The sequence below is a fragment of the Oncorhynchus clarkii genome, chromosome 3, assembly GCF_045791955.1.
Source record: "Oncorhynchus clarkii lewisi isolate Uvic-CL-2024 chromosome 3, UVic_Ocla_1.0, whole genome shotgun sequence".
In the NCBI taxonomy this organism is placed as follows: domain Eukaryota; kingdom Metazoa; phylum Chordata; class Actinopteri; order Salmoniformes; family Salmonidae; genus Oncorhynchus; species Oncorhynchus clarkii.
Genome location: NC_092149.1, coordinates 15531911 through 15557217, shown reverse-complemented (window position 1 = coordinate 15557217; position 25307 = coordinate 15531911). Strand labels below are relative to the sequence as shown.

General features: G+C 44.3%; 1 protein-coding gene across 2 annotated transcripts; it reads left to right on the top strand.

Annotated features, from left to right (window-relative positions):
* Positions 1-4639: 4639 nt before the first annotated feature.
* On the top strand, positions 4640-25255 carry LOC139389001 (C-Jun-amino-terminal kinase-interacting protein 4-like). Of its 2 annotated transcripts, none has more exons than XM_071135758.1 (28): positions 4640-4840; positions 7295-7656; positions 7814-8008; positions 9818-9938; positions 10412-10482; positions 10647-10714; positions 10874-10943; positions 11037-11212; positions 11477-11739; positions 12082-12139; positions 12387-12539; positions 12663-12702; positions 12823-12950; positions 13059-13112; positions 13458-13598; positions 13812-13947; positions 15505-15591; positions 15697-15744; positions 16318-16459; positions 16666-16708; positions 16814-16894; positions 17039-17106; positions 21845-21993; positions 22087-22258; positions 22473-22586; positions 22692-22790; positions 23810-23914; positions 23988-25255. In XM_071135758.1, exons 2-28 carry the CDS (start codon positions 7558-7560, stop codon positions 24095-24097), a joined length of 2991 nt encoding a protein of 996 aa, XP_070991859.1. In that variant the 5' UTR covers positions 4640-4840; positions 7295-7557; the 3' UTR covers positions 24098-25255. The 2 variants fall into 2 exon arrangements, with proteins under 2 accessions (XP_070991859.1, XP_070991858.1); XM_071135757.1 differs by having other exon boundaries at positions 13458-13670.
* Positions 25256-25307: the final 52 nt, after the last annotated feature.

Below are 25307 nucleotides of genomic sequence, written 5' to 3'. Positions count from 1 at the left end.
CCTGTGTTTCCTGTCTCTCTGTGCCAGTTCGTCTTGTATGTTTCCAAGTCAACCAGCGGTCAACCTGTTCGCCTGCTTTTTGCATTTCTCCTTTTTCTAGTCCTCCCGGTTTTGACCTTTGCCTGCTTCTGGACTTTGTACCCGCCTGCCTGACCATTCTGCCTGCCTTGACCACGAGCCTGTCTGCCACTCTGTACCTCGTGGACTCGGATCTGGTTTTGAACTTTTGCCTGTCCACGACCATTCTCATGCCTACCCCTTTGGATTAATAAACATTGTAAGACTCCAACCATCTGCCTACTGTGTCTGTATCTGGGTCTCGCCTTGTGTCATGATACCAGGCGGGGATACAGCTCGACAGGATACTCTCAATAATTGTGCATCTGTAAAAGTTTGTGAGGGTTTTAGGTGCCAAGCCAAAAAAGGTTAAAGCGGCGCTGTTGCGCCTTCTTCACCACACTGTCTGTGTGGGTGGAATATTTCAGTTTGTCAGTGATTGTGTAGGAACTTGAAGCTTTCCACCTTCTCCACTGCGGTCATGTCGATGTGGATAGGGGGGTGCTCCTTCTGCTATTTCCTGAAGTCCACGATCATCTCCTTTGTTTTGTTGACATTGAGTGGGAGGTTATTTCTCTCCGGGAAGAAGGGCAGAGGTATATGTTTCATGATTAACGACTCATGATGTGATTGTGATAACATACAGGAAGTCAAGTCCTTCTGTTCACCCAACCTAGAATACCTCACAATCAAATCCTGACAGTATTTTCTCCCAAGATAATTTTCTTCGGTTATAGTCACAGCCGTGTATATCCCCCCTCAAGTCGATACCACGATGGTCCTCAAAGAACTTCATTGGACTTTATGCAAACTGGATAGAACATTTTCTGGGCTAGGGCAGTGTGCAGTGCAATGTTGATTGCGTCGTCCGTGGATTTGTTTGGGCGATATGCGAATTGTAGTTGGTCTAAGGTGTCGGGTAAGGTGGAGGTGATATAGTCCTTAACTAGCCTATCAACGAGCAAGAAAAAGTATGTGAACCCTTTGGAATGACCTGGATTTCTACAGAAATTGGTCCAAAAATGTGATCTGATCTTCCTCTAAGTCACAACAATAGACAAACACAGTGTGCTTAAACTAATAACACACCAATTATTGTGTTTTTCTTGTCCACATTGAATACACCATTTAAACATTGGAGATTGGAGATGTTGGTTAGAGCAGCCCTGCAATATGAAAAAAACAATCACAAGACGTGAGTTTGCTATTCACATGAAGCATTGCCTGATGTGAACAATGCCTTGAACAAAATCTCAGATCTCAGAATTGTTGACTTGCATAAAGCTGGAAAGGGTTACAAAAGTATCTCTAAAAGCCTTGATGTTCATCAGTCCATGGTAAGACAAATTGTCTATAAATGGAGAAAGTTCAGCACTGCTACTCTCCCTAGGAGTAGCCGTCCTGCAAAGTCGACTGCAAGAGCACAGCACAGAATGCTCAATGAGGTTAAGAAGAATCCTAGAGTGTCAGCTAAAGACTTGCAGAAATCTCTGTAACATGCTAACATCTCTGTTGACGAGTCTACGATACGTAAAATACAAAACAAGAATGATGTTCATGGGAGGACACCATGGAAGAAGCCACTGCTGTCCAAAAACATTGCTGCACATCTGAAGTTTGCAAAAGAGTATTCGGATGTTCCACAGCACAACTGGCAAAATAGTCTGTGGACAGATGAAACTAAAGTTGAGTTGTTTGAAAGAATCACACAACCCTATGTGTGGAGAAAAAAAAGGCACAGCACACTAACATCAAAACCTCAATCCAACAGTAAAATATGGTGGAGGGAGCATCATGGTTTGGGGCTGCTTTACTGGCTCAGGGCCTGGACAGCTTGCTATCATCGACAGAAAAATGAATTTCCATGTTTATCAAGACATTTTGCAGGAGAATGTAAGGCTATCTGTCCTCCAATTGAAGCTCAGCAGAAGTTGGGTGATGCAACAGGACAACGAACCAAAACACAGAAGTAAATCAACAACAGAATGGCTTGAACAGAAGAAAATACACCTTCTGGAGTGGCCCAGTAAGAGTCCTGACCTCAACCTGATTGAGATGCTGTGGCATGACCTCGAGCGGTTCACACCAGACATCCAAAGAATATTGCTGAACTGAAACAGTTTTGTAAAGAGGAATGGTCCAAAATTCCTCCTGACCGTTGCGCAGGTCTGATACACAACTACAGAAAACGTTTGGTTGAGGTTATTGCTGACAAAGGAGGGTCAACCAGTTATTAAATCCAAGGGATCACATACAGTGCCTTGCGAAAGTATTCGGCCCCCTTGAACTTTGCAACCTTTTGCCACATTTCAGGCTTCAAACATAAAGATATAAAACTGTATTTTTTTGTGAAGAATCAACAACAAGTGGGACACAATCATGAAGTGGAACGACATTTATTGGATATTTCAAACTTTTTTAACAAATCAAAAACTGAAAAATTGGGCGTGCAAAATTATTCAGCCCCCCTTAAGTTAATACTTTGTAGCGCCACCTTTTGCTGCGATTACAGCTGTAAGTCGCTTGGGGTATGTCTCTATCAGTTTTGCACATTGAGAGACTGACATTTTTTCCCATTCCTCCTTGCAAAACAGCTCGAGCTCAGTGAGGTTGGATGGAGAGCATTTGTGAACAGCAGTTTTCAGTTCTTTCCACAGATTCTCGATTGGATTCAGGTCTGGACTTTGACTTGGCCATTCTAACACCTGGATATGTTTATTTTTGAACCATTCCATTGTAGATTTTGCTTTATGTTTTGGATCATTGTCTTGTTGGAAGACAAATCTCCATCCCAGTCTCAGGTCTTTTGCAGACTCCATCAGGTTTTCTTCCAGAATGGTCCTGTATTTGGCTCCATCCATCTTCCCATCAATTTTAACCATCTTCCCCGTCTCTGCTGAAGAAAAGCAGGCCCAAACCATGATGCTGCCACCACCACCATGTTTGACAGTGGGTATGGTGTGTTCAGGCTGATGAGCTGTGTTGCTTTTACTCTAAACATAACGTTTTGCATTGTTGCCAAAAAGTTCAATTTTGGTTTCATCTGACCAGAGCACCTTCTTCCACATGTTTGGTGTGTCTCCCAGGTGGCTTGTGGCAAACTTTAAACAACACTTTTTATGGATATCTTTAAGAAATGGCTTTCTTCTTGCCACTCTTCCATAGGCCAGATTTGTGCAATATACGACTGATTGTTGTCCTATGGACAGAGTCTCCCACCTCAGCTGTAGATCTCTGCAGTTCATCCAGAGTGATCATGGGCCTCTTGGCTGCATCTCTGATCAGTCTTCTCCTTGTATGAGCTGAAAGTTTAGAGGGACGGCCAGGTCTTGGTAGATTTGCAGTGGTCTGATACTCCTTCCATTTCAATATTATTGCTTGCACAGTGCTCCTTGGGATGTTTAAAGCTTGGGAAATATTTTTGTATCCAAATCCGGCTTTAAACTTCTTCACAACAGTATCTCGGACCTGCCTGGTGTGTTCCTTGTTCTTCATGATGCTCTCTGCGCTTTTAACGGACCTCTGAGACTATCACAGTGCAGGTGCATTTATACGGAGACTTGATTACACACAGGTGGATTGTATTTATCATCATTAGTCATTTAGGTCAACATTGGATCATTCAGAGATCCTCACTGAACTTCTGGAGAGAGTTTGCTGCACTGAAAGTAAAGGGACACTGAGTGAGCTCTTTCATGACATAGACTGACCAGGTGAATCCAGGTGAAACCTATGACCCCTTATTGATGTCACCAGTTAAATCCACTTCATGTCTCAATTGTCTCAAGGCTTAAAAATCCTTCTATAACCTGTCTCCTCCCCTTCATCTAGACTGTCTGGATTGTGCATGCATGCCATTCAGAGGGTAAATGGGCAAGACAAAAGATTGAAGTGCCTTTGAATGGGGTATGGTAGTAGGTGCCACGCGCACCGGTTTGAGTGTGTCAAGAATTGCAATGCTCAACCGTTTCCTGTGTGTATCAAGCATGGTCCACCACCCAAAGGACACCCAGCTAACTTAACACAAATGTGTGTTTGCCTCCCTCTGCTGGAGAATGTACTGTACTCATTCTTCACGCCCTTGCTAGCAATACTCAAAACTAGTTTCATTTTCTATAGTTCATGCGAAGGCTTATGAATTGCCTAAGAGTACTGACACATTTCCTTCACTTCCCAAAACCATTTGTCATTACAGTAGTCACTCATGTTACGCAAAAATGACACTTTTCCTGCAATTTCAGCGCATAGTCAGCACGATTTTCTGTAAACACAACTGGATCTGGTTAATATACAGTAGCCTATGGAATGACTGCGTAGAGGAAATTGGATACCTGGCCACGTTTTTGCAAACATCTGCTGGTCTTTGCAGTGTTCAGTTGTTCACATAGTTATACTGTACTTGATTAACCACTGGGAAAAACAGTCGGTGAAAAAAGGAGTGAAAGGTCATATTACGTGAAACGTTTAGACAGGTATTAGAGAAGGTCACCTGACAACCCTTCAACGTTCCCCTCATCACGTGTCATTGTTCAAGTTAGGAACTTGTTTTTACTCACAAGACCAGCCATGTCCCGCCTCTTTTACACGGCCGTTGGACACTGAGAACAGCCTATCACTCCGATAGGCCAGAATAGGAATTCGGTCAACTGAGTCTAAATGAAACCACATCCCCTTCTTCAAACTCGCTGTAGGAGTAATTGATATCTTCTTCAAAGTAAACGACTGGAATATTACCCGTTTCAACAAATGATATACAAGTTTTGGGAACTAAAGAGACTCAAAGGTGAGTTAACATATAAAAAGACAGAGTGAACGTTTTGGTTCAGTTCTCCCGAACTACAGTAGGCTGAACAGTTGGCCAAATGAAATGAAGGTGATCTCGTAAAATCTATAAGGTGACTGTTGTCAGTCAATGGTTTATTTATACCGCAAACGCCATCATGTTATTGCACTTGAGACCGGCTAGATCGAGTTGGTGTTTATTGCTTAGGCTGCATCGTCGATTATTCTTTGGACGTCCGTCTGTTCCTGTCATTCAATATCGTGTGTGTGTGTGTGTGTGTGTGTGCGCGCGTGTGTGTGTGTGCGCGCGTATTTGTAGTACTACAGTACCCAGCAATACGAACGACCTATTCAGCAACAGGTGGTAAATGTTTGTACAGTCTGAATCGTCTTGGAGGACAGACTGCCTAATAATCTGACAGTTACTTTATTTTCATGTTTTTATTTTATTTCATCGTTATTTAACCAGGTAGGCCAGTTGAGAACAAGTTCTCATTTACAACTGCGACCTGGCCAAGATAAAGCAAAGCAGTGCTACACAAACAACACAGAGTTACTCATGGAATAAACAAACATACAGTCAATAATACAATAGATCAAGTATATATACAATGTGTGCAAATGAGGTAGGATAAGGAAGGTAAGGCAATAAATAGGCCATAGTGGCGAAATAATTACAATTTAGCAATTAAACACTGGAGTGATAGATGTGCACAAGATGAGTGTGCAAGTAGAGATACTAGCGTGCAAAGGAGCAAAATAAATAACATTATGGGGATGAGATAGTTGGATGGGCTATTTACAGATGAGCTATGTACAGGTCCAGTGATCTGTGAGCTGCTCTGACAGCTTGTGCTTACAGTTAGTGAGGGAGATATGAGTCTCCAGCTTCAGTGATTTTTGCAATTCGTTCCAGTCATTGGCAGCAGAAAACTGGAAGGAAAGGTGGCCGAACGAGGAATTGGCTTTGGGGTGACCAGTGAAATATACCTGCTGGAGCGCATGCTACGGGTGGGTGCTGCTATGGTGACCAGTGTGCAGATAAGGCGGGGCTTTACCTAGCAATGACTTATAGATGACCTGGAGTCAGTGGGTTTGGCTACGAATATGATGCGAGTGCCAGCCAACGAGAGCATACAGGTCGCAGTGGTGGGTAGTATATGGGGCTTTGGTGACAAAACGGATGGCACTGTGATAGACTGCATCCGATTTGCTGAGTAGAGTGTTGGGGGCTATTTTGTAAATTACATTGTTGAAGTCGAGGATCGGTAGGATAGTCAGTTTTACGAGGGTATGTTTGGCAGCATGAGTAAAGGAGGCTTTGTTGTGAAATAGGAAGCCAATTCTAGATTTAATTTTGGATTGGAGTTGCTTAATGTGAGTCTGGAAGGAGAGTTTACAGTCTAACCAGACACCTAGGTATTTGTAGTTGTCCACATATTCTAAGTCAGAATGTGGGCAGCGATCGGTTGAAGAGCATACATTTAGTTTTACTTGCATTTAAGAGCAGTTGGAGGCCACGGAAGGAGAGTTGTATGGCATTGAAGCTCGTCTGGAGGTTTGTTAACACAGTGGCCAAAGAGGGGCCAGAAGTATATGGTGTTGTCTGCGTAGAGGTGGATCAGAGAATCACCACTTTAAAATAACAATGAACAAGAATTAAACGTCATCAGTGATATACGTATCCAGGGACAAGGCTTGCCAGACATTGGTCTAGGTTACTTGGGATCCACTGCCTGTAGGTGTGAGGCATAGACCAGGGTAGTGGGTACTGTCATGTGTTTTGATCCCCAGTTAGGAGCCTGTAGGTGTGAGGCATAGACCAGGGTAGTGGGTACTGTCATGTGTTTTGATCCCTAGTTAGGAGCCTGGTGGTGTGAGGCCTAGACCAGGGTAGTGGGTACTGTCATGTGTTTTGATCCCAAGTTAGGAGCCTGGTGGTGGTAGAAGGAGGGATCTGTGAGGAGGACAGGTGTGCCTGCTAGGGCAAATCAGGGTGGGAAACACGGAAAGTCGTGTGTGAGAATTAAAAGGAGTAGGCTTACTACCCGTGCATGGAGTCATTTTGCTTAGTAATGCTAAATGTTAAGTCATTCCAATTCTGTATACTGCCAGGTCACTTGTCTAAAGGCACAACCTGTTATTGGAGAGAGCAACAGACATATGTAAAAGTAGACAAGACTCATAGTGTGAATAAAGTAAATAACTCGATACACACTGTAGCACTTCTATGTTTAGAGTTCACATTCTAGCCCTCACAGTGAGAGACAGGAAACAGAACAGAAAGAGAAAGAGATGATGGTGGTTTGATTGTTGTAAAGGGGGTTTTACTTCTAAAAAAAATAGTCATGTAGTATGTACCTGCAAGCCTATATTTCCTCAAATGAAAAAAAACAAACATTTCCACTGACATTGTAGAAATGATTATGATTATGTTTTTTTCTCTCTCTTTCAGAATGGGCACCAACCCCCCCTGACATCAGCTTCATCTAGAGCAGAGGAAGGGGCATCAAGGGGAATAGGGGGGTCATTTACTGTAGAAATGGAGGAAGGACCATGTACAGTGGAGAGATGGATGAAATGGGAGTAGACATGAGTGTGAGAGGTCTAGATAAACTAGGTGGGTAGGTATTTATATATGAGGAAGAAGTGTATTGACAGACACACAGTTCATATACTCATATCAGCTGAGACCCATTAACTTATATATAGAGAGGGATGGAGTGTGGAGAGAGTATCCTGTGTGGGTCTGGGGAGCTGGATCTGGACCCTGACATTGTGAGTGAAGAGGCCGGGAAACTGTACTCAGAACTACAGGTAAACACACATCACATCCACCACTCAACTGCTTTCTGTCCTATCGCCCCTTTCCTGTCTCTCTATCTCCTAGCTGGCTTTTCATTCCTCGGTCTCTTCTCCATCACCACCCACACTCATCTGATGCTACCCCCCCATCCCTCTTTCCCTGCTACAGACAGTGATAGAGACCCATGGCGTAGGGGTTGTGGAGTCCCTGGTGCCCATCCTAGTATGGGTCCTGGAGGGTCTGGCCAGCTGCAGAGCCCAGCTCAGAGAGAGGGAGGAGGAGGCCGAAAGAGAGAAAGGAGAGCGAGATGCGCTATTGGAGAGATACCAGAGTGAGAAACTACTGAGGAGAGAGAGCCAGGAGGTGAGAGGGGATGGAAGTGCTTATGGTTTATCATTTTTTTTAAATGCAAATGTGATATGGGGTCAGGGTTTGGGTTCTATTCTTTTTCAACTCAGTCAATTCAGGGTGTTGATTAAAATTCATAAATAAAACGTTTCATATACAGTGCCTTGCGAAAGTATTCGGCCCCCTTGAACTTTGCGACCTTTTGCCACATTTCAGGCTTCAAACATAAAGATATAAAACTGTATTTTTTTGTGAAGAATCAACAACAAGTGGGACACAATCATGAAGTGGAACGACATTTATTGGATATTTCAAACTTTTTTAACAAATCAAAAACTGAAAAATTGGGCGTGCAAAATTATTCAGCCCCTTTACTTTCAGTGCAGCAAACTCTCTCCAGAAGTTCAGTGAGGATCTCTGAATGATCCAATGTTGACCTAAATGACTAATGATGATAAAGACAATCCACCTGTGTGTAATCAAGTCTCCGTATAAATGCACCTGCACTGTGATAGTCTCAGAGGTCCGTTAAAAGCGCAGAGAGCATCATGAAGAACAAGGAACACACCAGGCAGGTCCGAGATACTGTTGTGAAGAAGTTTAAAGCCGGATTTGGATACAAAAAGATTTCCCAAGCTTTAAACATCCCAAGGAGCACTGTGCAAGCGATAATATTGAAATGGAAGGAGTATCAGACCACTGCAAATCTACCAAGACCTGGCCGTCCCTTTAATCTTTCAGCTCATACAAGGAGAAGACTGATCAGAGATGCAGCCAAGAGGCCCATGATCACTCTGGATGAACTGCAGAGATCTACAGCTGAGGTGGGAGACTCTGTCCATAGGACAACAATCAGTCAGTCGTATATTGCACAAATCTGGCCATTATGGAAGAGTGGCAAGAAGAAAGCCATTTCTTAAAGATATCCATAAAAAGTGTCGTTTAAAGTTTGCCACAAGCCACCTGGGAGACACACCAAACATGTGGTAGAAGGTGCTCTGGTCAGATGAAACCAAAATTGAACTTTTTGGCAACAATGCAAAACGTTATGTTTGGCGTAAAAGCAACACAGCTGAACACACCATCCCCACTGTCAAACATGGTGCTGGCAGCATCATGGTTTGGGCCTGCTTTTCTTCAGCAGGGACAGGGAAGATGGTTAAAATTGATGGGAAGATGGATGGAGCCAAATACAGGACCATTCTGGAAGAAAACCTGATGGAGTCTGCAAAAGACCTGAGACTGGGACTGAGATTTGTCTTCCAACAAGACAATGATCCAAAACATAAAGCAAAATCTACAATGGAATGGTTCAAAAATAAACATATCCAGGTGTTAGAATGGCCAAGTCAAAGTCCAGACCTGAATCCAATCGAGAATCTGTGGAAAGAACTGAAAACTGCTGTTCACAAATGCTCTCCATCCAACCTCACTGAGCTCGAGCTGTTTTGCAAGGAGGAATGGGAAAAAATTTCAGTCTCTCGATGTGCAAAACTGATAGAAACATACCCCAAGCGACTTACAGCTGTAATCGCAGCAAAAGGTGGCGCTACAAAGTATTAACTTAAGGGGGCTGAATAATTTTGCACGCCCAATTTTTCAGTTTTTGATTTGTTAAAAAAGTTTGAAATATCCAATAAATGTCGTTTCACTTCATGATTGTGTCCCACTTGTTGTTGATTCTTCACAAAAAAATACAGTTTTATATCTTTATGTTTGAAGCCTGAAATGTGGCAAAAGGTCGCAAAGTTCAAGGGGGCCGAATACTTTCGCAAGGCACTGTAGTTTAATGAATTTTAATAAACTTTTGTTTTTTGCCTTTAGCGGTATCTGGAGTTGGATGACCAGATTGAGCAGGAGCGGAGGACGATGAGGGGAAGAGAGAAGGAGAGAGAGAGGAGGGAAAAAGAACTGGAGAAGAAGGCCAGAGAGCAGGCTGACCAATGTGAGTGTCTGACTGGGTCTGGGTGTCCATCGCTTCCTCCCTCTATCTCCCCCTTTATCTCTCAATTTCAATTCGAAGGGCTTTATAGGCATGGGAAACATATGTTAACATTGCCAAAGCAAGCGAAATAGATAATTAACAAAAGTGAAGTGAACAATCAGAAATGAGCAGTAAACAGTACACTCACAGCAGTTTCAAAAGAATAAAGACATTTCAAATGTTATATTATCACTATGTACAGTGTTGTAACAATCTCTATCTATTTCTCTCTCTCTTTATGCTTACCCTCTTCATGCCCGTGTAGATTATTTTACATTCACATCCTTCATTCCCATCTTTTGTGTTACAAACTGAGGATGTTTGATAAGACCATGGCAAGTAGGCTAGGGCAGAATCAGACTGGGACCCTGGTCATTGAGACACACTGTACTGTATGTGATGCTAATTGCTACTGTGTGTTGTTTCTGTGACAGTGGTGGCCTTGGAGGAGCAGAGGGCTGGACTGGGCAGAGAGTTGAACACACTGAAGCACACTCACAACAAGGTCAGACGACAGCATGTTTAGACTGACGAGGCTGTTTGGGACTCAACCTCTGTGTACTCTTCTCTCAGTAACAGCTGCTGTCCATCATTGTGGAAATGTATTTTATTATCCCTGCTGTCCTTCTTTTTCTATCTCCATTTTCACTTTCTCTCACTCTCTCTCAGTTGGTGCTCAGTTATAAGGATCTGCTGGAGAGGAAAAGGGATCTAGAGAGAGAGGGATCTCCACTAAGGTTAGCCACCGCTCAATTCAGTTAATATGACTACAACAACATGGAACGGTATGCAGTCTTTCCATTCTAAAGATATCTCTTTCACTGTGGTTCATTCATTTGATGGTTTCTGATTTTCACTGCGTTATGATGTTACAATTGTTCCCTGTCTGTCTTTAGTAACCATGTGCGCTCCAAGAATTCACAATCTACCCAGGGCCAGTCAGAATCCTGTGTTAGCGGGTCGGAGGTACGTTCTCTAGATTTGATAACCTCTGTACTGTCTTGTAGCAGTAGTATTTTTCTATGGAAGTTGTCCTTACTGACTCCTCCCCTTTTCAAGCTAACTGATCGAAGGCCAGAAACACCTCCTTGTTCTGTCCTGTTGGAAGAACCGGTAACCAAGGACGATAGGGTGATTGACATTGTCGTAAAGCCAGACAGAGATGCGTCCTTCATCAATGACATCATAAGCTCCACCCCTGAGCTGGCGAAGTTTCATGGCCTTATGAATGCCAGGTATGTCCTGTATGTGTGCACTTACAGTGCAAGATGAACTGTACTGACTTTATTGCATTACCAAGAAAGCTTTTATTTTACACATTCATAACAATAAACCAACTCAGCCACAACTAGTTAACTGTAAATCAGACTACTTCCCTTCACAGGTCTGTCATGGTTCAGAAAGACTCTTGATGGGACATCTCCCCAACACACATTTTACTGTTGGACAAACTGACACCTACTGCCCCCAACCTTTTCTCTGTTACCCATGTTCCCTAGCACCCCGGTCCGAGCAGACGCCAAAGAGCCATTCAGAGACAAGACCAGCATGGGGGAAGAAATTAAGGAGGTGGAGGAGAAGGAAGGAGAGAAGAAGGAGGAGGAGAAAAAAGAGGAAGGAGCAAAGCAGGAGAAGGAGGATGAGGAGGAGGATATGGATAGTCTGGAATGGGAGCTGAGGAACACGGAGTCTGTGTTCTCAGAGCTGTCTGAGCTGAGTCAGGAATACATAGAGAGTGTGGACCAGGGGGCCAGTGTCAGAGGTACGGCCATTAGGCAAGGGCACACCTACGCCCCCTGTTTGCAGTGAAACACTGCACTGGTTGTTCACATAAGATGAAATGTATGCCCTTTGCTCTCTTAACACATACAACCTAATTTTACAGCCAGAGGAAGGCTAGGGGGAAAGAGCTGAGGCAGATGGAGGGGGTATCTTAGGCAGTGCTGGGCAGTAGGCACAAGTTAGAGTGGCCTGAAGTGTCAATGTCATGAGAACTGGCATGAGCAATTAAAAGCTAGTTGTTCTGTAAAGGGTTGACTTAGGGTTACGGTATGGGTTAATGCTATTTGTGGTGAGAACTGTTTGTTTTTTCTTGTCTGTGCAGGCAGCACCGACCAGTTTGAGGAGATTCTTTCTCAGTATGAGGAACTGAAACACAACCAGTAAGTCCCCGTGTTTATCCCACCGTTATTATTACCCTACTATGTCTAGTCCTGTATGACTAACTGTGTGTGTAGGGGGCTTACCATTCACTATGCCTCTGTTTCATTTAGATACGTTGACAGAGTGCACATTGGGCCTGAAGTAAAACGGAGCACAACGGGTCCTTTGTTTACTGTATTTACTCACTTTTGCATTCTGTCATTCATTTTCTCTCTCACTCACTCTTACATTATCTACCTCTCCCAGTGAGTTAGTGAATGCTGCCCGGAAAGCACTGATCTCTCGTGTGGAGGAGCTGACCAATGAGAGGTCAGCTCTTAAGGTGGAGGTGACTTCCTGCCAGGAGACTGTCACCCGATTGGAGGGAAGAATGAAGGAGATGGAGGAGGAAACCAAGAGGTACCCAACTCTAGTGTCAGGTTGTTGATGGTTGGCAGAATGAGACGAAGGTACAAACAATACAAACAATATTTGTTAATGTGGTGTGATTCATTGATTGCGTGTGTTTCTGCTTTTATGTAGACTTCGGAAAGAACTGGAAGCAAATCAATCAGATGATGATGTAAGAGGGCTTTCTTTGTATTGTCTCTTTATATTCTGCTAATAGATTTGTTGTAACTTTTTTTTGTTTCTCTAATGGACTTGATGTACTCTAACTAGAATGTTAATCTGTTACCCATAGTCCTCTCTGCCCATATCGCTGCGTCGGTTCTCTCGTTCGGAGATGTCCCGTGTTGTCATGGAGAAGAACCAGTATAAGGAGCGTTTGTTTGAGCTGCAGGAGGCTGTGAGACGCAGTCAGACCATTCGGTAACCATGCCTGCCTGTCTCCCCCATAGAAGTAGACTGACAGGAGGTTTCATAGTCCTGTGGAGAAGGGAATAACTCAACTCTCCATCTCACATCCCTTCTTTTCAGGGCCACCCAAGAAGAGAGGATCACAGAGAGAGAGAGGACTAGTGTGTGGAGAAGGTGAGAGTGAGGGAGTGAAGAATCAGGAAGGAAAATATAACTTTTTAATTTGGCAATTATTGCAGTAAAGAAGTCCACAGATACTGTTAACCACTTTCTTCACTTTAAACCTTGAGCTGCTAACAGGCACACAACCACACATATTTGGCCTGGCTCTGACCCCTGACTTCACAACATTTAGCTCAATAGCTGTTCATATTTACCTGTGGCTACACAGTCTATAGCCCAAGCACATGACCAGAGTGCCTATGGGAAAGTTATGTGTAAGAGTTATTGTATTCCTGTGAGGTGGGCAGAGCTTCTGGTCAATTGCAGTCAAATTAACCATCTCTCTGTCCATTCAAGATTCAACCGTTTGTTTGGCCTGAACAAGAACCCCTTGGTTCCGTCTGCTGCTCTAGCGCTGACCCTGCCGACGTCCCCGTCCCTCACTCATTCACCAATGGGGTCTCCACGGCAATTGGCTGTCAGTACGACTCAGACAGTGTACGTTGATATGATGATAATGGGATTACATGTCTTTGGAGCTCTTTCCAACAGCTCAAAGTGCTTTACATTGTAAGGTTTGAAGTGAACTCACCTCATCTACTACCATAGGTTACATTAGTAACTATCATAAAGCAGCACATCTTTTTAAACCACTCTCTCACCTACTGCCCCCTCTTCCCCTCTGTTCTTCCTCTTCCCGCTTCCTCCCAGTGGTGCCTCCCCTGCTACAGCCCTGTCTCCGCGGGTCAGGAGGAGGGAGCTGTACAGAGACATCCGCTCCCATGTCTGGGGAACCCTGGGAAAACGCCAGGTTCATGGCTGGAGCATGCCGCTGTCTCACACACAGGTGAACATGCATACACACACATACAGTGCCTTCAGAAAGTATTCACACCCCTGGACTTTTACACATTTTGTTGAGTTACAAAGTGGGATTAAAATAGATTTAACTGTAATTTTTTGTCAACGATCTACAAACAATAATCTGTAAGTAATGTCAAAGTGGGAGAAATTATCATATTTGAAACATTTATGGAAAATAAAACACTAATCTATCTTGATTACGTAAATATTCAACCCCTGAGTCAATAGATGTTAGAATCACATTGGGCAGCGATTGCAGTGAGATTATAAATAGTATTTTTGGCTAAATCTCTAAGAGCTTTGCACACCTGGATTGTACAATATTTGCCCATTTATTATTCTTTTGAAACTTCTTCAAGCTCTGTCAAGTTGGTTGTTGATCATTCCTAGACAGACATTTTAAAGTTTTGGCTTATTTAAGTCATGTAGGTTATTGTGTTTTAGGTTATTGTCCTGCTGAAAGATGAATTTGTCTCCAAGTGTCTGTTGGAAAGCAGACTGAACCAGGTTTTCCTCTAGGATTTTTTTCTGTGCTTAGCTCTATTACATAAATGTTTTTATCCTTAAAAACTCCCTCGTCCTTGCAGATGACAAGCATACCCATAACATGATGCAGCCACCACCATGCTTGAAAATATGAAGAGTGGTACTCAGTTATGTGTTGTTTTGGATTTGCCCCAAAACATAATGCTTCGTATTCAGAACAAAACATTTCTTTGCCACAAAAAAATGTTATTTACCGCATGTTTTCCAGTATTACTTTAGTGCCTTATAGCAAACAGGATACATGTTTTGGACTATTTTTATTCTGTACAGGCTTCCTCATTTCTCTCTGTCATTTAGGCTAGTATTGTGGAGTAACTACAATTTTATCCTATCACAACCAGTAAATGTTTAAAATCACCATTGGCCCCTGAGCGGTTTCCTTCTTCTCCGGCGACTGAGTTAGGAAGGACGCCTGTATCTTTGTAGTGACTGGGTGTATTGATACACCATCCAAAGTGTAATGAGTAACTTCTCCATGCTCAGAGGGATGCTCAATGCCTGCTTTTTTTTTGTTGCATCAGTGCTTAAAATTCACAACTCTACTGAGGGACCTTCCAGATAACCTTATGTGTGGGGTACAGAGATGGAGTGGTCATTCAAAACAGGATGCACACTGAGTGAATCCATGCAAGTTATGTGACTTGTTAAGCCACACTTTTACTCCTGAACTTATTTAGGCTTGCCATACCAAAGGGGTTGAATACATATTAACTCAAGACATTTCAGCTTTAAAATGTTTTATTTATTTGTATAATTCCACTGTGACATGGGGTATTATGTGTAGATCAGTGACACACACTCTCAATTGAATCCAATTTAAATTCAGGCAGTAACACATCATAATGTGGAGAAAGTCAAGGGGTGTGAATACTTTCTAAAGACACTGTAGGTAAACACAATATTTACTTCAGAGGTGAAAATACTCACACAGACTGTGGAAGAAGACACAAACCTTAATCTGGTACATACAGTATATTGTGTGGGATTATTGCAGGATTCCTCAGAGCCGACCCCTGAGCCCAAAGATGTGCCTGTCCTAGTGCAGCTCAGACTGATGGACCAGAGAGATTCTACAGCCAAGGTAGGACATACTATTCAGAAACATGTCTACAGTCAGTGCTATGGTTTTTAACCCAGACAGTCTTTTCCCAGAAGACAGTCCATAACTTGTGTTTTCTCTCTGTAGCTAAACTGTGCTGTTGCTGTTACACCTGAGATCTCAGGCGAGACAACGGTAAGGTGGTCATTACTGTCAAATTACTAGTTCTAGTCACAGTAACTACCACTTGCAGTACCATCTAACCACCATTTTCAGACCATGTCATGCCAATGGTTTCCTCAATGCCAAATCGACCAACTACCAACTAGCACAAATCGACTAACTACCAACTGGCACTTCTTGTAGATCTGGGAGGTTTGATAGGTAGAATCAATAGGGTAGTAGCTCCATGTCCACTGACAGGCTAGATGGAACCATATTGTTTAGCATACTGTTTACACCCATCCAAACCGTTTAGGTCTACACACAAACACCTAGTGGGTAGGGGTTAGGGCAGTGTTTCCCCAGCTCGGTCCTGGGGACTCCAAGGGGTTTTGGTTTTTGCCCTAGCACCACATAGCTGATTCAAATGATCAACTCATCACTAAGCTTTGATTATATGAATCCGCTGTGCAGTGCTAGGGCAAAAAACAAAACGTGCACCCCTTGGAGTCTCCAGGACCGAGTTTGGGAAACACTGGGCTAGGGATTGATCTGTCATTTCTCAATAGTAGGCATCACTCCTCTCTCTTCCATCCACTCTGTCAGTGTGCAGTGTGGGTGGTCTCTGGTCCCGCCTCCAGTAGTGATGTCACAGTGATCAACCCTGCGCGGTCCAATACGGTGCTGGATCAGTTCAGCCTCCCGCCCACCTCGCCCGTCCTATGCATCTGTGCTGTGCCCCCTACTGGTCAGTGCTATCTATTACTCTCCGGGTAAAAGGTACCCTTAGGCACAGATCTAGGATCAGCTTACCAATTTTAGATTTCTGTAGACTTGTTAACCATAGCCACCATCATTTCCAAATCATCACTCAACTAGTTATTTCCATTAGCATTGCCAGTGTTTAAAGCATTGTTATCGCTTACTGTCTCTGTTCTGTTTCTGTGTCATCAGGTGACACCTCAGGAACTGTGTGGATTGGAACTCAGGAAGGAAGGTGAGGTGTGGAGATCAGAACCATGCTGTTCCATGATATGTTAAACAATTAACAGTTGCTCATTCTCCCTCTCCTCTCTTTTTCTCTTTCTTCCTCCATTCCCAGTGTATTGGTACACTCCGCGTCCACAGCTAGAAGGCGCTGTCTGCAGTCTATCTCTCTGTCTGAGGGTGTGCACTCTCTCACGTGAGTACTCCTGTACCCAGTCCGATATAGACCACAAGCCCCTACAGTTGGACACTTGGATGACTAGATCTGAAAGGATAATTGTGTACCAGTTTGAATATTGCATGTTTTGTCTTTGTTTACTTTCAACTCTAAACCTTTCAGGTATTCACAAGGTCATGTCATTGCTGGATTAGCCAATGGGACGCTTGCATTCTTCTCGCACAACCCAGGTAATTCCCCCTCTCAGGTTACTGTCAGGATTAGGTCAGGTTACTGTCAGGATCAGGTCAGGTTACTGTCAGGATCAGGTCAGGTTCCTGTCAGGATCAGGTCAGGCTACTGTCAGGATCAGGTCAGGTTACTCTCAGGCTATGGACAGGATCAGGTCAGGTTACTGTCAGTATCAGTTTCCTGTCAGGATCAGGTCAGGTTCCTGTCAGGATCAGGTCAGGCTACTGTCAGGATTAGATCAGGCGATCAGGCTACTGTCAGGATCAGGCCAGGCTACTGTCAGGATCAGGTCAGGTTACTCTCAGGCTATGGACAGGATCAGGTCAGGTTACTGTCAGTATCAGTTTCCTGTCAGGATCAGGTCAGAATACTGTCAGTATCAGTTTCCTGTCAGGATCAGGTCAGGCTACTGTCAGGATCAGGTCAGGCTACTGTCAGGTTACTGTCAGGATCAGATCAGGTCAGATTACTGTCAGGGTCAGGTTACTGTCAGGATCAGGTCAGGCTACTGTCAGGATCCAGTCAGGTTACTATCAGGCCATGGTCAGGATCAGGTTAGTTTACTGTTAGGATCAGATCAGACGACTGTCAGGATCAGGTCAGGGTACTGTCAGGATCAGGTCAGGTTACTGTCAGGCTATGGTCAGGATCAGGTTAGTTTACTGTCAGGATCAGGTCAGGTTACTGTCAGTATCAGGTTACTGTCAGGATCAGGTCAGGTTACTGTCAGGATCAGGTCAGGTTACTGTCATGATCAGGTTACTGTCAGGATCAAGTCAGGTTACTGTCAGGATCAAGTCAGGTTACTGTCAGGATCAGGTCAGGTTACTGTCAGGATCAGGTCAGGTTACTGTCAGGATCAGGTCAGGTTACTGTCAGGATCAGGTCAGGTTACTGTCAGGATCAGGTCAGGCTCCTGTCAGGATCAGGTCAGGATCAGGTCAGGCTCCTATCAGGTTAGGTTACTGTCAAGATCAGGTCAGGTTACTGTCAGGATCAGATCAGACTGCTGTCAGGATCAGGTTCCAGTCAAGCTACTGTCAGGTTCCAGTCAAGCTACTGTCAGGATCAGGTCAAGCTACTGTCAGGATCAGGTCAAGCTACTGTCAGGATCAGGTCAGGTTACTGTCAGTTTTCTGTCAGGATCAGATCAAGCTACTGTCAGGATCCAATCAGGTTTCTGTCCGGATCAGATCACTTTACTGCCAAGATCAGATCAGGCTACTCTCAGGATCAGGTCAGGCTACTGTCAGGATCAGGTCAGGCTACTGTCAGGATCAGGTCAGGCTACTGTCAGGATCAGGTCAGGTTACGGCCAGGTTCTTATCAGGATCAGGTTAGGCTCCTGTCAGGATCAGGTCAGGCTCCTGTCAGGATCAGGTCAAGCTACTGTCAGGATCAGGTCAGGTTACTGTCAGGTTCCTGTCAGAATCAGGTCAGGCTACTGTCAGGTTCCTGTCAGAATCAGGTCAGGCTACTGTCAGGATCAGGTCAGGATCAGATCAGGCTACTGTCAGTATTAGATCGCCCGATCAGGCTACTGTCAGGCTACTGTCAGGATCAGGTCAGGTCAGGATCAGGTCAGGCTATGGTCAGGGTCAAGTTAGGTTATTGTTAGGATCATGTCAAGTTCTGGCCAGGATCAGGTCAGGCTACTGTTAGGATTAGATCTGGTGATCAGGCTACTGTCAGGATCAGATCAGGCTACTGTCAGGATCAGATCAGGCTACTGTCAGAATCAGGTTAGGCTACTGTCAGGATCAGGTCAGGCTACTGTCAGGATCAGGTCAGGCTACTGTCAGGATCAGGTCAGGCTACTGTCAGGATCAGGTAAGGCTCCTGTCAGGATCAGGTCAGCCTCCTGTCAGGATCAGGTCAAGCTACTGTCAGGATCAGGTCAAGCTACTGTCAGGATCAGGTCAGGTTACTGTCAGGTTCCTGTCAGGATCAGGTCAGGGTACTGTCAGCATCAGGTCAGGCTACTGTCAGGATCAGGTCAGGATCAGATCAGGCTACTGTCAGGATTAGATCGGGAGATCAGGCTACTGTCAGGATCAGGTCAGGTCAGGCTATGGTCAGGCTATGATCAGGATCAGGTCAGGTTACTGTCAGGATCAGGTTACTGTCAGGATCAGATCAGATTCCTGTTAGGATCATGTCAGGCTACTGTCAGGATCCAGTCAAGTTCCGGCCAGGATCAGGTCAGGTTACTGTCAGGATCAGGTCAGGCTCCTGTCAGGATCAGGTCAGGCTCCTGTCAGGATCAGGTCAGGTTCCAGTCAGGCTCCTGTAAGGATCAGGTCAAGCTACTGTCAGGATCAGGTCAGGTTACTGTCAGTTTCCTGTCAGGATCAGGTCAGGCTACTGTCAGCATCAGGTCAGGCTACTGTCAGGATCCGATCAGATTTCTGTCCGGATCAAATCACTTTACTGTCAGGATCAGGTTACTGTCAGGATTAGGTCAGGATCAGATCAGGCTACTCTCAGGATCAGGCTACTGTCAGGATCAGTTCAGGCTACTGTCAGGATCAGGTCAAGCTACTGTCAGGATCAGGTCAGGTTACTGTCAGGTTCCTGTCAGGATCAGGTCAGGCTACTGTCAGGATCAGGTCAGGATCAGATCAGGCTACTGTCAGGATTAGATCGGGCGATCAGGCTACTGTCAGGATCAGGATCAGGTTACTGTCTGGATCAGGTTGCTGTCTGGATCAGGTTACTGTCAGGATCAGGTTACTGTCAGGATCAGGTTCCTGTCAGGATCAGATCAGATTCTTGTTAGGATCATGTCAGGCTACTGTCAGGATCCAGTCAGGTTACTGTCAGGATCCTGTCAGGTTACTGTCAGGATCCTGTCAGGTTACTGTCAGGATAAGGTCAGGTTACTGTCAGGATCAGGTCAGGTTACTGTCAGGATCAGGTCAGGTTACTGTCGGGATCAGGTCAGGTTACTGTCGGGATCAGGTCAGGTTACTGTCGGGATCAGGTCAGGTTACTGTCGGGATCAGGTCAGGTTACTGTCAGGATCAGGTCAGACTCCTGTCAGGATCAGATCAGGCTACTGTCAGGTTACTGTCAGGATAAGGTTACTGTCAGGATCAGATCAGGCTACTCTCAGGATCAGGCTACTGTCAGGATTAGATCAGGTGATCAGGCTATTGTCAGGATTAGGTCAGGCTACTGTCAGGATCAGGTTCCTGTCGTGATCAGGTCAGGTTCCAGTCAGGCTCCTGTCAGGATCAGGTCAAGCTACTGTCAGGCTATTGTCAGGATCAGATCAGGCTACTGTCAGGATTAGATCAGGTTTCTGTCAGAATCAGATCACTTTACTGTCAGGATCAAGTTACTGTCAGGATCAGATCAGGCTACTCTCAGGATCAGGCTACTGTCAGGAACAGGTCAGGCTACTGTCAGGATCAAGTCAGGTTCCTGTCAGGATCAGGTCAGGTTACGGCCAGGTTCTTATCAAGATCAGGTCATGCTCCTGTCAGGATCAGGTCATGCTCCTGTCAGGATCAGGTCAGGCTCCTGTCAGGATCAGGTCAGGCTCCTGTCAGGTTACTGTCAGGTTCAGGTCAGGCTACTGTCAGGAACAGGTCAGGAACATATCAGGCTACTGTCAGGATTAGGTCGGGTGATCAGGCTACTGTCAGGATCAGGTTACTGTCAGGATCAGGTTACTGTCAGGATCAGGTCAGGTTCCTGTTAGGATCAGGCCATTTTTCTGTCAGGATCAGGTTCCTGTCAGGAATCAGGTCAGGTTCCTGTTAGGATCAGGTCAGGTTCCTGTCAGGATCATTTCAGGTTCCAGTCAGGCTCCTGTCAGGATCAGCTCAAGCTACTGTCAGGATCAGGTCAGGTTACTGTCAGTTTCCTATCAGGATCAGGTCAGGCTATTGTCAGGATCAGATCAGGCTACTGTCAGGATCAGGTTACTGTCAGGATGAGGTCAGGATCAGATCAGGCTACTCTCAGGATCAGGATACTGTCAGGATCAGATCAGGCTACTGTCAGGATTAGATCAGGCGATCAGGCTACTGTCAGGATCAGGTCAGGCTACTTTCAGGATCAGATCAGGTTCCTGTTCGGATCACTTTACTGTCAGGATCAGGTTACTGTCAGGATGAGGTCAGGATCAGATCAGGCTACTCTCAGGAACAGGCTACTGTCAGGATTAGATCAGGCTGCTGTCATGATCAGGTCAGGCTACTTACTGTCAGGATCAGGTCAGCTTACTGTCAGGATCAGGTCAGGCTACTATCAGGATCAGTTCAGGATCCTGTCAGGCTACTGTCAGGATCAGGTCAGACTAGTGTCAGGTTCAGGTCAGGTCACTTTCAGGATCAGATCATGTTACTGTCTGGCTCCTGTCATGATCATATCAGGTTACTGTCAGGATCATATCAGATTACAGTCAGGATCATATCAGTGCATATGAAGGAAAGGAGGGAAGAAGTGGTACCATTTAAGTTTTAGATACAGTGGTTCTGGCTAGAAGGGATACAGTTTATTTCAGAATGGACCTTTCGTAGCAGGTTAGGACAACTTATGCAACAGGTTAAGAGAATTAGCGTAGCCGGTTAGGATGATTAGGTTAAGTTTAAGAAAAGGGTTAGGGTTAGCTAAAATTCAAAGAAATGACGTCAACTTGACATAAACTGTATTCCATCTATCCATAACCACATACAACCTGTGATTTGTAAGAGACTGATGACTGATAATCATCACTATATTTGACAGGTGGATGGGATCTCCAATCACATGAGGTTTTGCCTCTGGGATCAACTCCACTGCAGCCCATTCGCTGTTGCCTAGCGAAGGGTGCGTACTTATGGGTAGGATATTGGAATCGGGTTCATGTGGTCGATGTCGAGAATAGAAAAGTGGAGGTAAGAGTTTGACGAACCTGAAAATATTGTGTGTGTGAATTCAGAATGGTTTGCACATTGTATTATTTTGTCTATTTCCCACCTCTCTTTCAGCAAACTTTAACCGTCTCGGAGCGCAGTGAGCAGCAGGTGCGTTTCCTGTGTGCGGCAGGAAGTGGTGTGTGGACGTCCTGCCGGCTCGACCCTACACTTAGGCTTTTCGATTGGTCCACTGGCCGGCTCCTGCAGGATGTGGATCTGACCCCTCTGGTCACCAAAACACTGGGTAGGAGCAGGAACAGGATTCTCAGTTCATTAATCTGTTTATGTTTATATTGCTGATGTGAGCATGTAATGGCCCACATAGAAGTTAATGTACAACTTTGAATACATTTTCTTCAATTTTGCTTCAATCCTTACCTCCTCAACCCAAAAACGGAACCCACTCTGCTTGAATGGATAAGCTCCTGACTGTTGGTCTCTCTGTCTCTCTTCTCCAGGCCCTGCCTTCTTGTCTCTCTCCCCGCTGCAGATCTCCTCCCTCACCGTCATCTCTGGCCGGCTGTGGGTGGGAACAGGAAGTGGCGCCATCTTCTCCATCCCTGTGTCTCTCAGTGAGTACTAACCTCTGGCCCCCAGAGGTCAACAACAGAATCACCTGAAAGATAATGCCCTTACACTGGTCATATGTCAATTGTCTTCTTCTCTGCGTTCCATAGGTTCAGAGTCTGCCTCTATACCATACTGCTCTTTGGCGGCAGCACAACTGTGTTACCATGGACACCGCCAGGCTGTCAAGTTCATCATTGCTGCACCTGGTGAAAATCTCTTATCGTTGTTAATTCATTCACTGTTGTGTAACAATGCAGTTATTCTACAGTAGGTCTATTCAACTGGCCGCCCCTGGCCCTTTGATCAATTCTGAACATTAATCAATGATCTGCAAAAAAAATCCCCTCCAAAAGCTGACGTTCAAGGTCAAAATGACAAGCACTATAGTGGTTGTCTATAGTGTAGTTTCTAGTGTTTTTTGTGGTTTCTAGCGCCTATGTGGCATGTTGATTATTTTTTCTTCATATGAATTTGTCTCTAGTGTTTGAACGGTTTAAGCTACAACATATTATGACCCCATTCCTGAAAGCTACGACTCTCAGCAACACTACGTGCCTTCTGTTTCCCTCTCTGATGCTCACAAGGACTTGTTAGAAGGGAGTGGGATAAATAAATGCACCTTATGACTGTGAGAAATGAATTCAAAGCTTCCGTCCCACAGACTGGAATTTGGCATCACCTGATTTTACATATCTTTGTGTTCTTTATTAAGATGCTTAGTTTTCAGATTTTAAAATGACCTAATTACGTGTAAGAAGCTTTTACTAGTTAAAATAATGAGCGAGTTTTGTGACTTCCTTTTCAATGATGAGCCTCGACTCACGTTCGTTGAGCGCCCTCCACTTCTTTCCTAATTACTTTTAGCAACATTTAATTTGAAGAAAGTTGCTTTTTTGGTCATGTGCGTTGCTTTTTTTATACAGTTCTTCCGAAGATGAATTGCATGTGGAAAATGTCTGTCCCCCTTAAAATGAACCTTTCTACCTTTCTATCTGGCCCCAGTAGGAATGTAGTTGAATAGCCCTGTTCTACAGTATTAAATACTATGCAGTTATTGCATAGTTATTAGACAGTATTATATTGTGAGACTATGTAGTTATTACATAGTTATTAGACAGTATTATATTGTGATACTATGTAGTTATTACATAGTTATTAGACAGTATTATTGTGATACTATGCAGTTATTGCATAGTTATTAGTATTCTATATCTGTGTTCCCCAGGCTGTGTGACCAGCTCCTCTACAATAGGAGGCGGTGCTGTAACTCTAGTCTCTGCCTCTCAACTCATTCTCAGTGGAGGAGAGGGCTACATCAACTTCCGCATCGGTGAGTTGAGGACATCACGTGGTTGTCATTAGTGGTTGTCTGACTGACTCTGTCTCCCTCTTACCTTTCCCAGGCGACGACGCGAATGACGGTGCGCCCGAAGCTGCCCCGCTGCGATCAGACCGCAGTCACATGATCATCTGGCAGAGCCCCACCCCCTCCCTGCCCAGCGCCGCCCTTTGACCACACCCACATCTAGTCTAGAATGAGACAAGGAAGGATTAGACAGAGATGTCATACAAGAGACCAGGAAGTACAAATGGGAGCCATGTTTTAATGGGCTTCATTCACTAGGAGTTCCATTTGGATTTTTGTTCTAGAATCTTGGGATTAAATTAAGACATCGCAACTTAATCCTTCTTGTCTCATTCTGTTATTCAGTTGCTACCCTCATCCCCTTGACTAAACCTTTCACCTGGTTAACCCAGTCTCCTCTGTGTGCCTTAATGTGATTTGACAATCGTTGCTGTGAGATTGGTTATTGTACAATGTTTTGTGTTTTTTGTGAAACATGTTTCCTCATCATGGTAATCATATATGGGCAGCAGGTAGCCTAGCGGTTAAGAGCGTTGGGCCAGTACCTGAAAGATCACTGGTTTGAAAACCTGAGCTGACTAGGTCAAAAATCGGTCTGTGCACAAGAGCAAGGCGCTTAACCCTAATTACTCCTGTAAATCACTCTGGATAAGAGTGTGTGCTAAATGACTCAAATGTAAATATCATCATCACTGTAGCAAAGTATTTTACAGTAAGAGTCATCATCTCTGACTTTTGGTTGGTCAGTTAAGAATGGTTTGGGTTTGTTTTAACCACAAAACATGCACACTCAGTAGCATATCATTCCATGACGTTGGCACAAGGCATTATACCCTTGTTCAAACTCGTTTACATTGATACTGAGATGTAGCGTTGAAGCTGCTGGGTTCATAATAACTATTCTTGCATAAGACCCTGGCCTTCAGTTCCCATTGCATGCTGGGTAAATCTGCAGCGTAATTGCACTTTATTATCGTGTGTGTGTGTGTGTGTGTCTTAAATCTTTTGAAATGATTGGCTAATCCTCTTAAAGATCCCAGAGAAATGATCTTATGTCTGCTCGTTATGACTTTGTGAAACACACATGGTTTGTTAAAACAAAAAAAATTAAGTTTTCATTTGCAGAGCGATAAGGGAGTGGAAGTCTCAAAAGATACTTAAAGTATTTTATGCCAGTTTTGAAAGTGTGTTTGTGTGTGTGAATCATGTCTGAAAATGTTCATCATAACTGGACTCTATGCAAGATAATCTGTATCTACTTAAATCTATGAAAAATAAACTTTGGGAAATACTTTCATAAAAGATCTGTTTTCAAATCAATATAATGTAATACTTTTCATCCCAAATCTTCACAAAT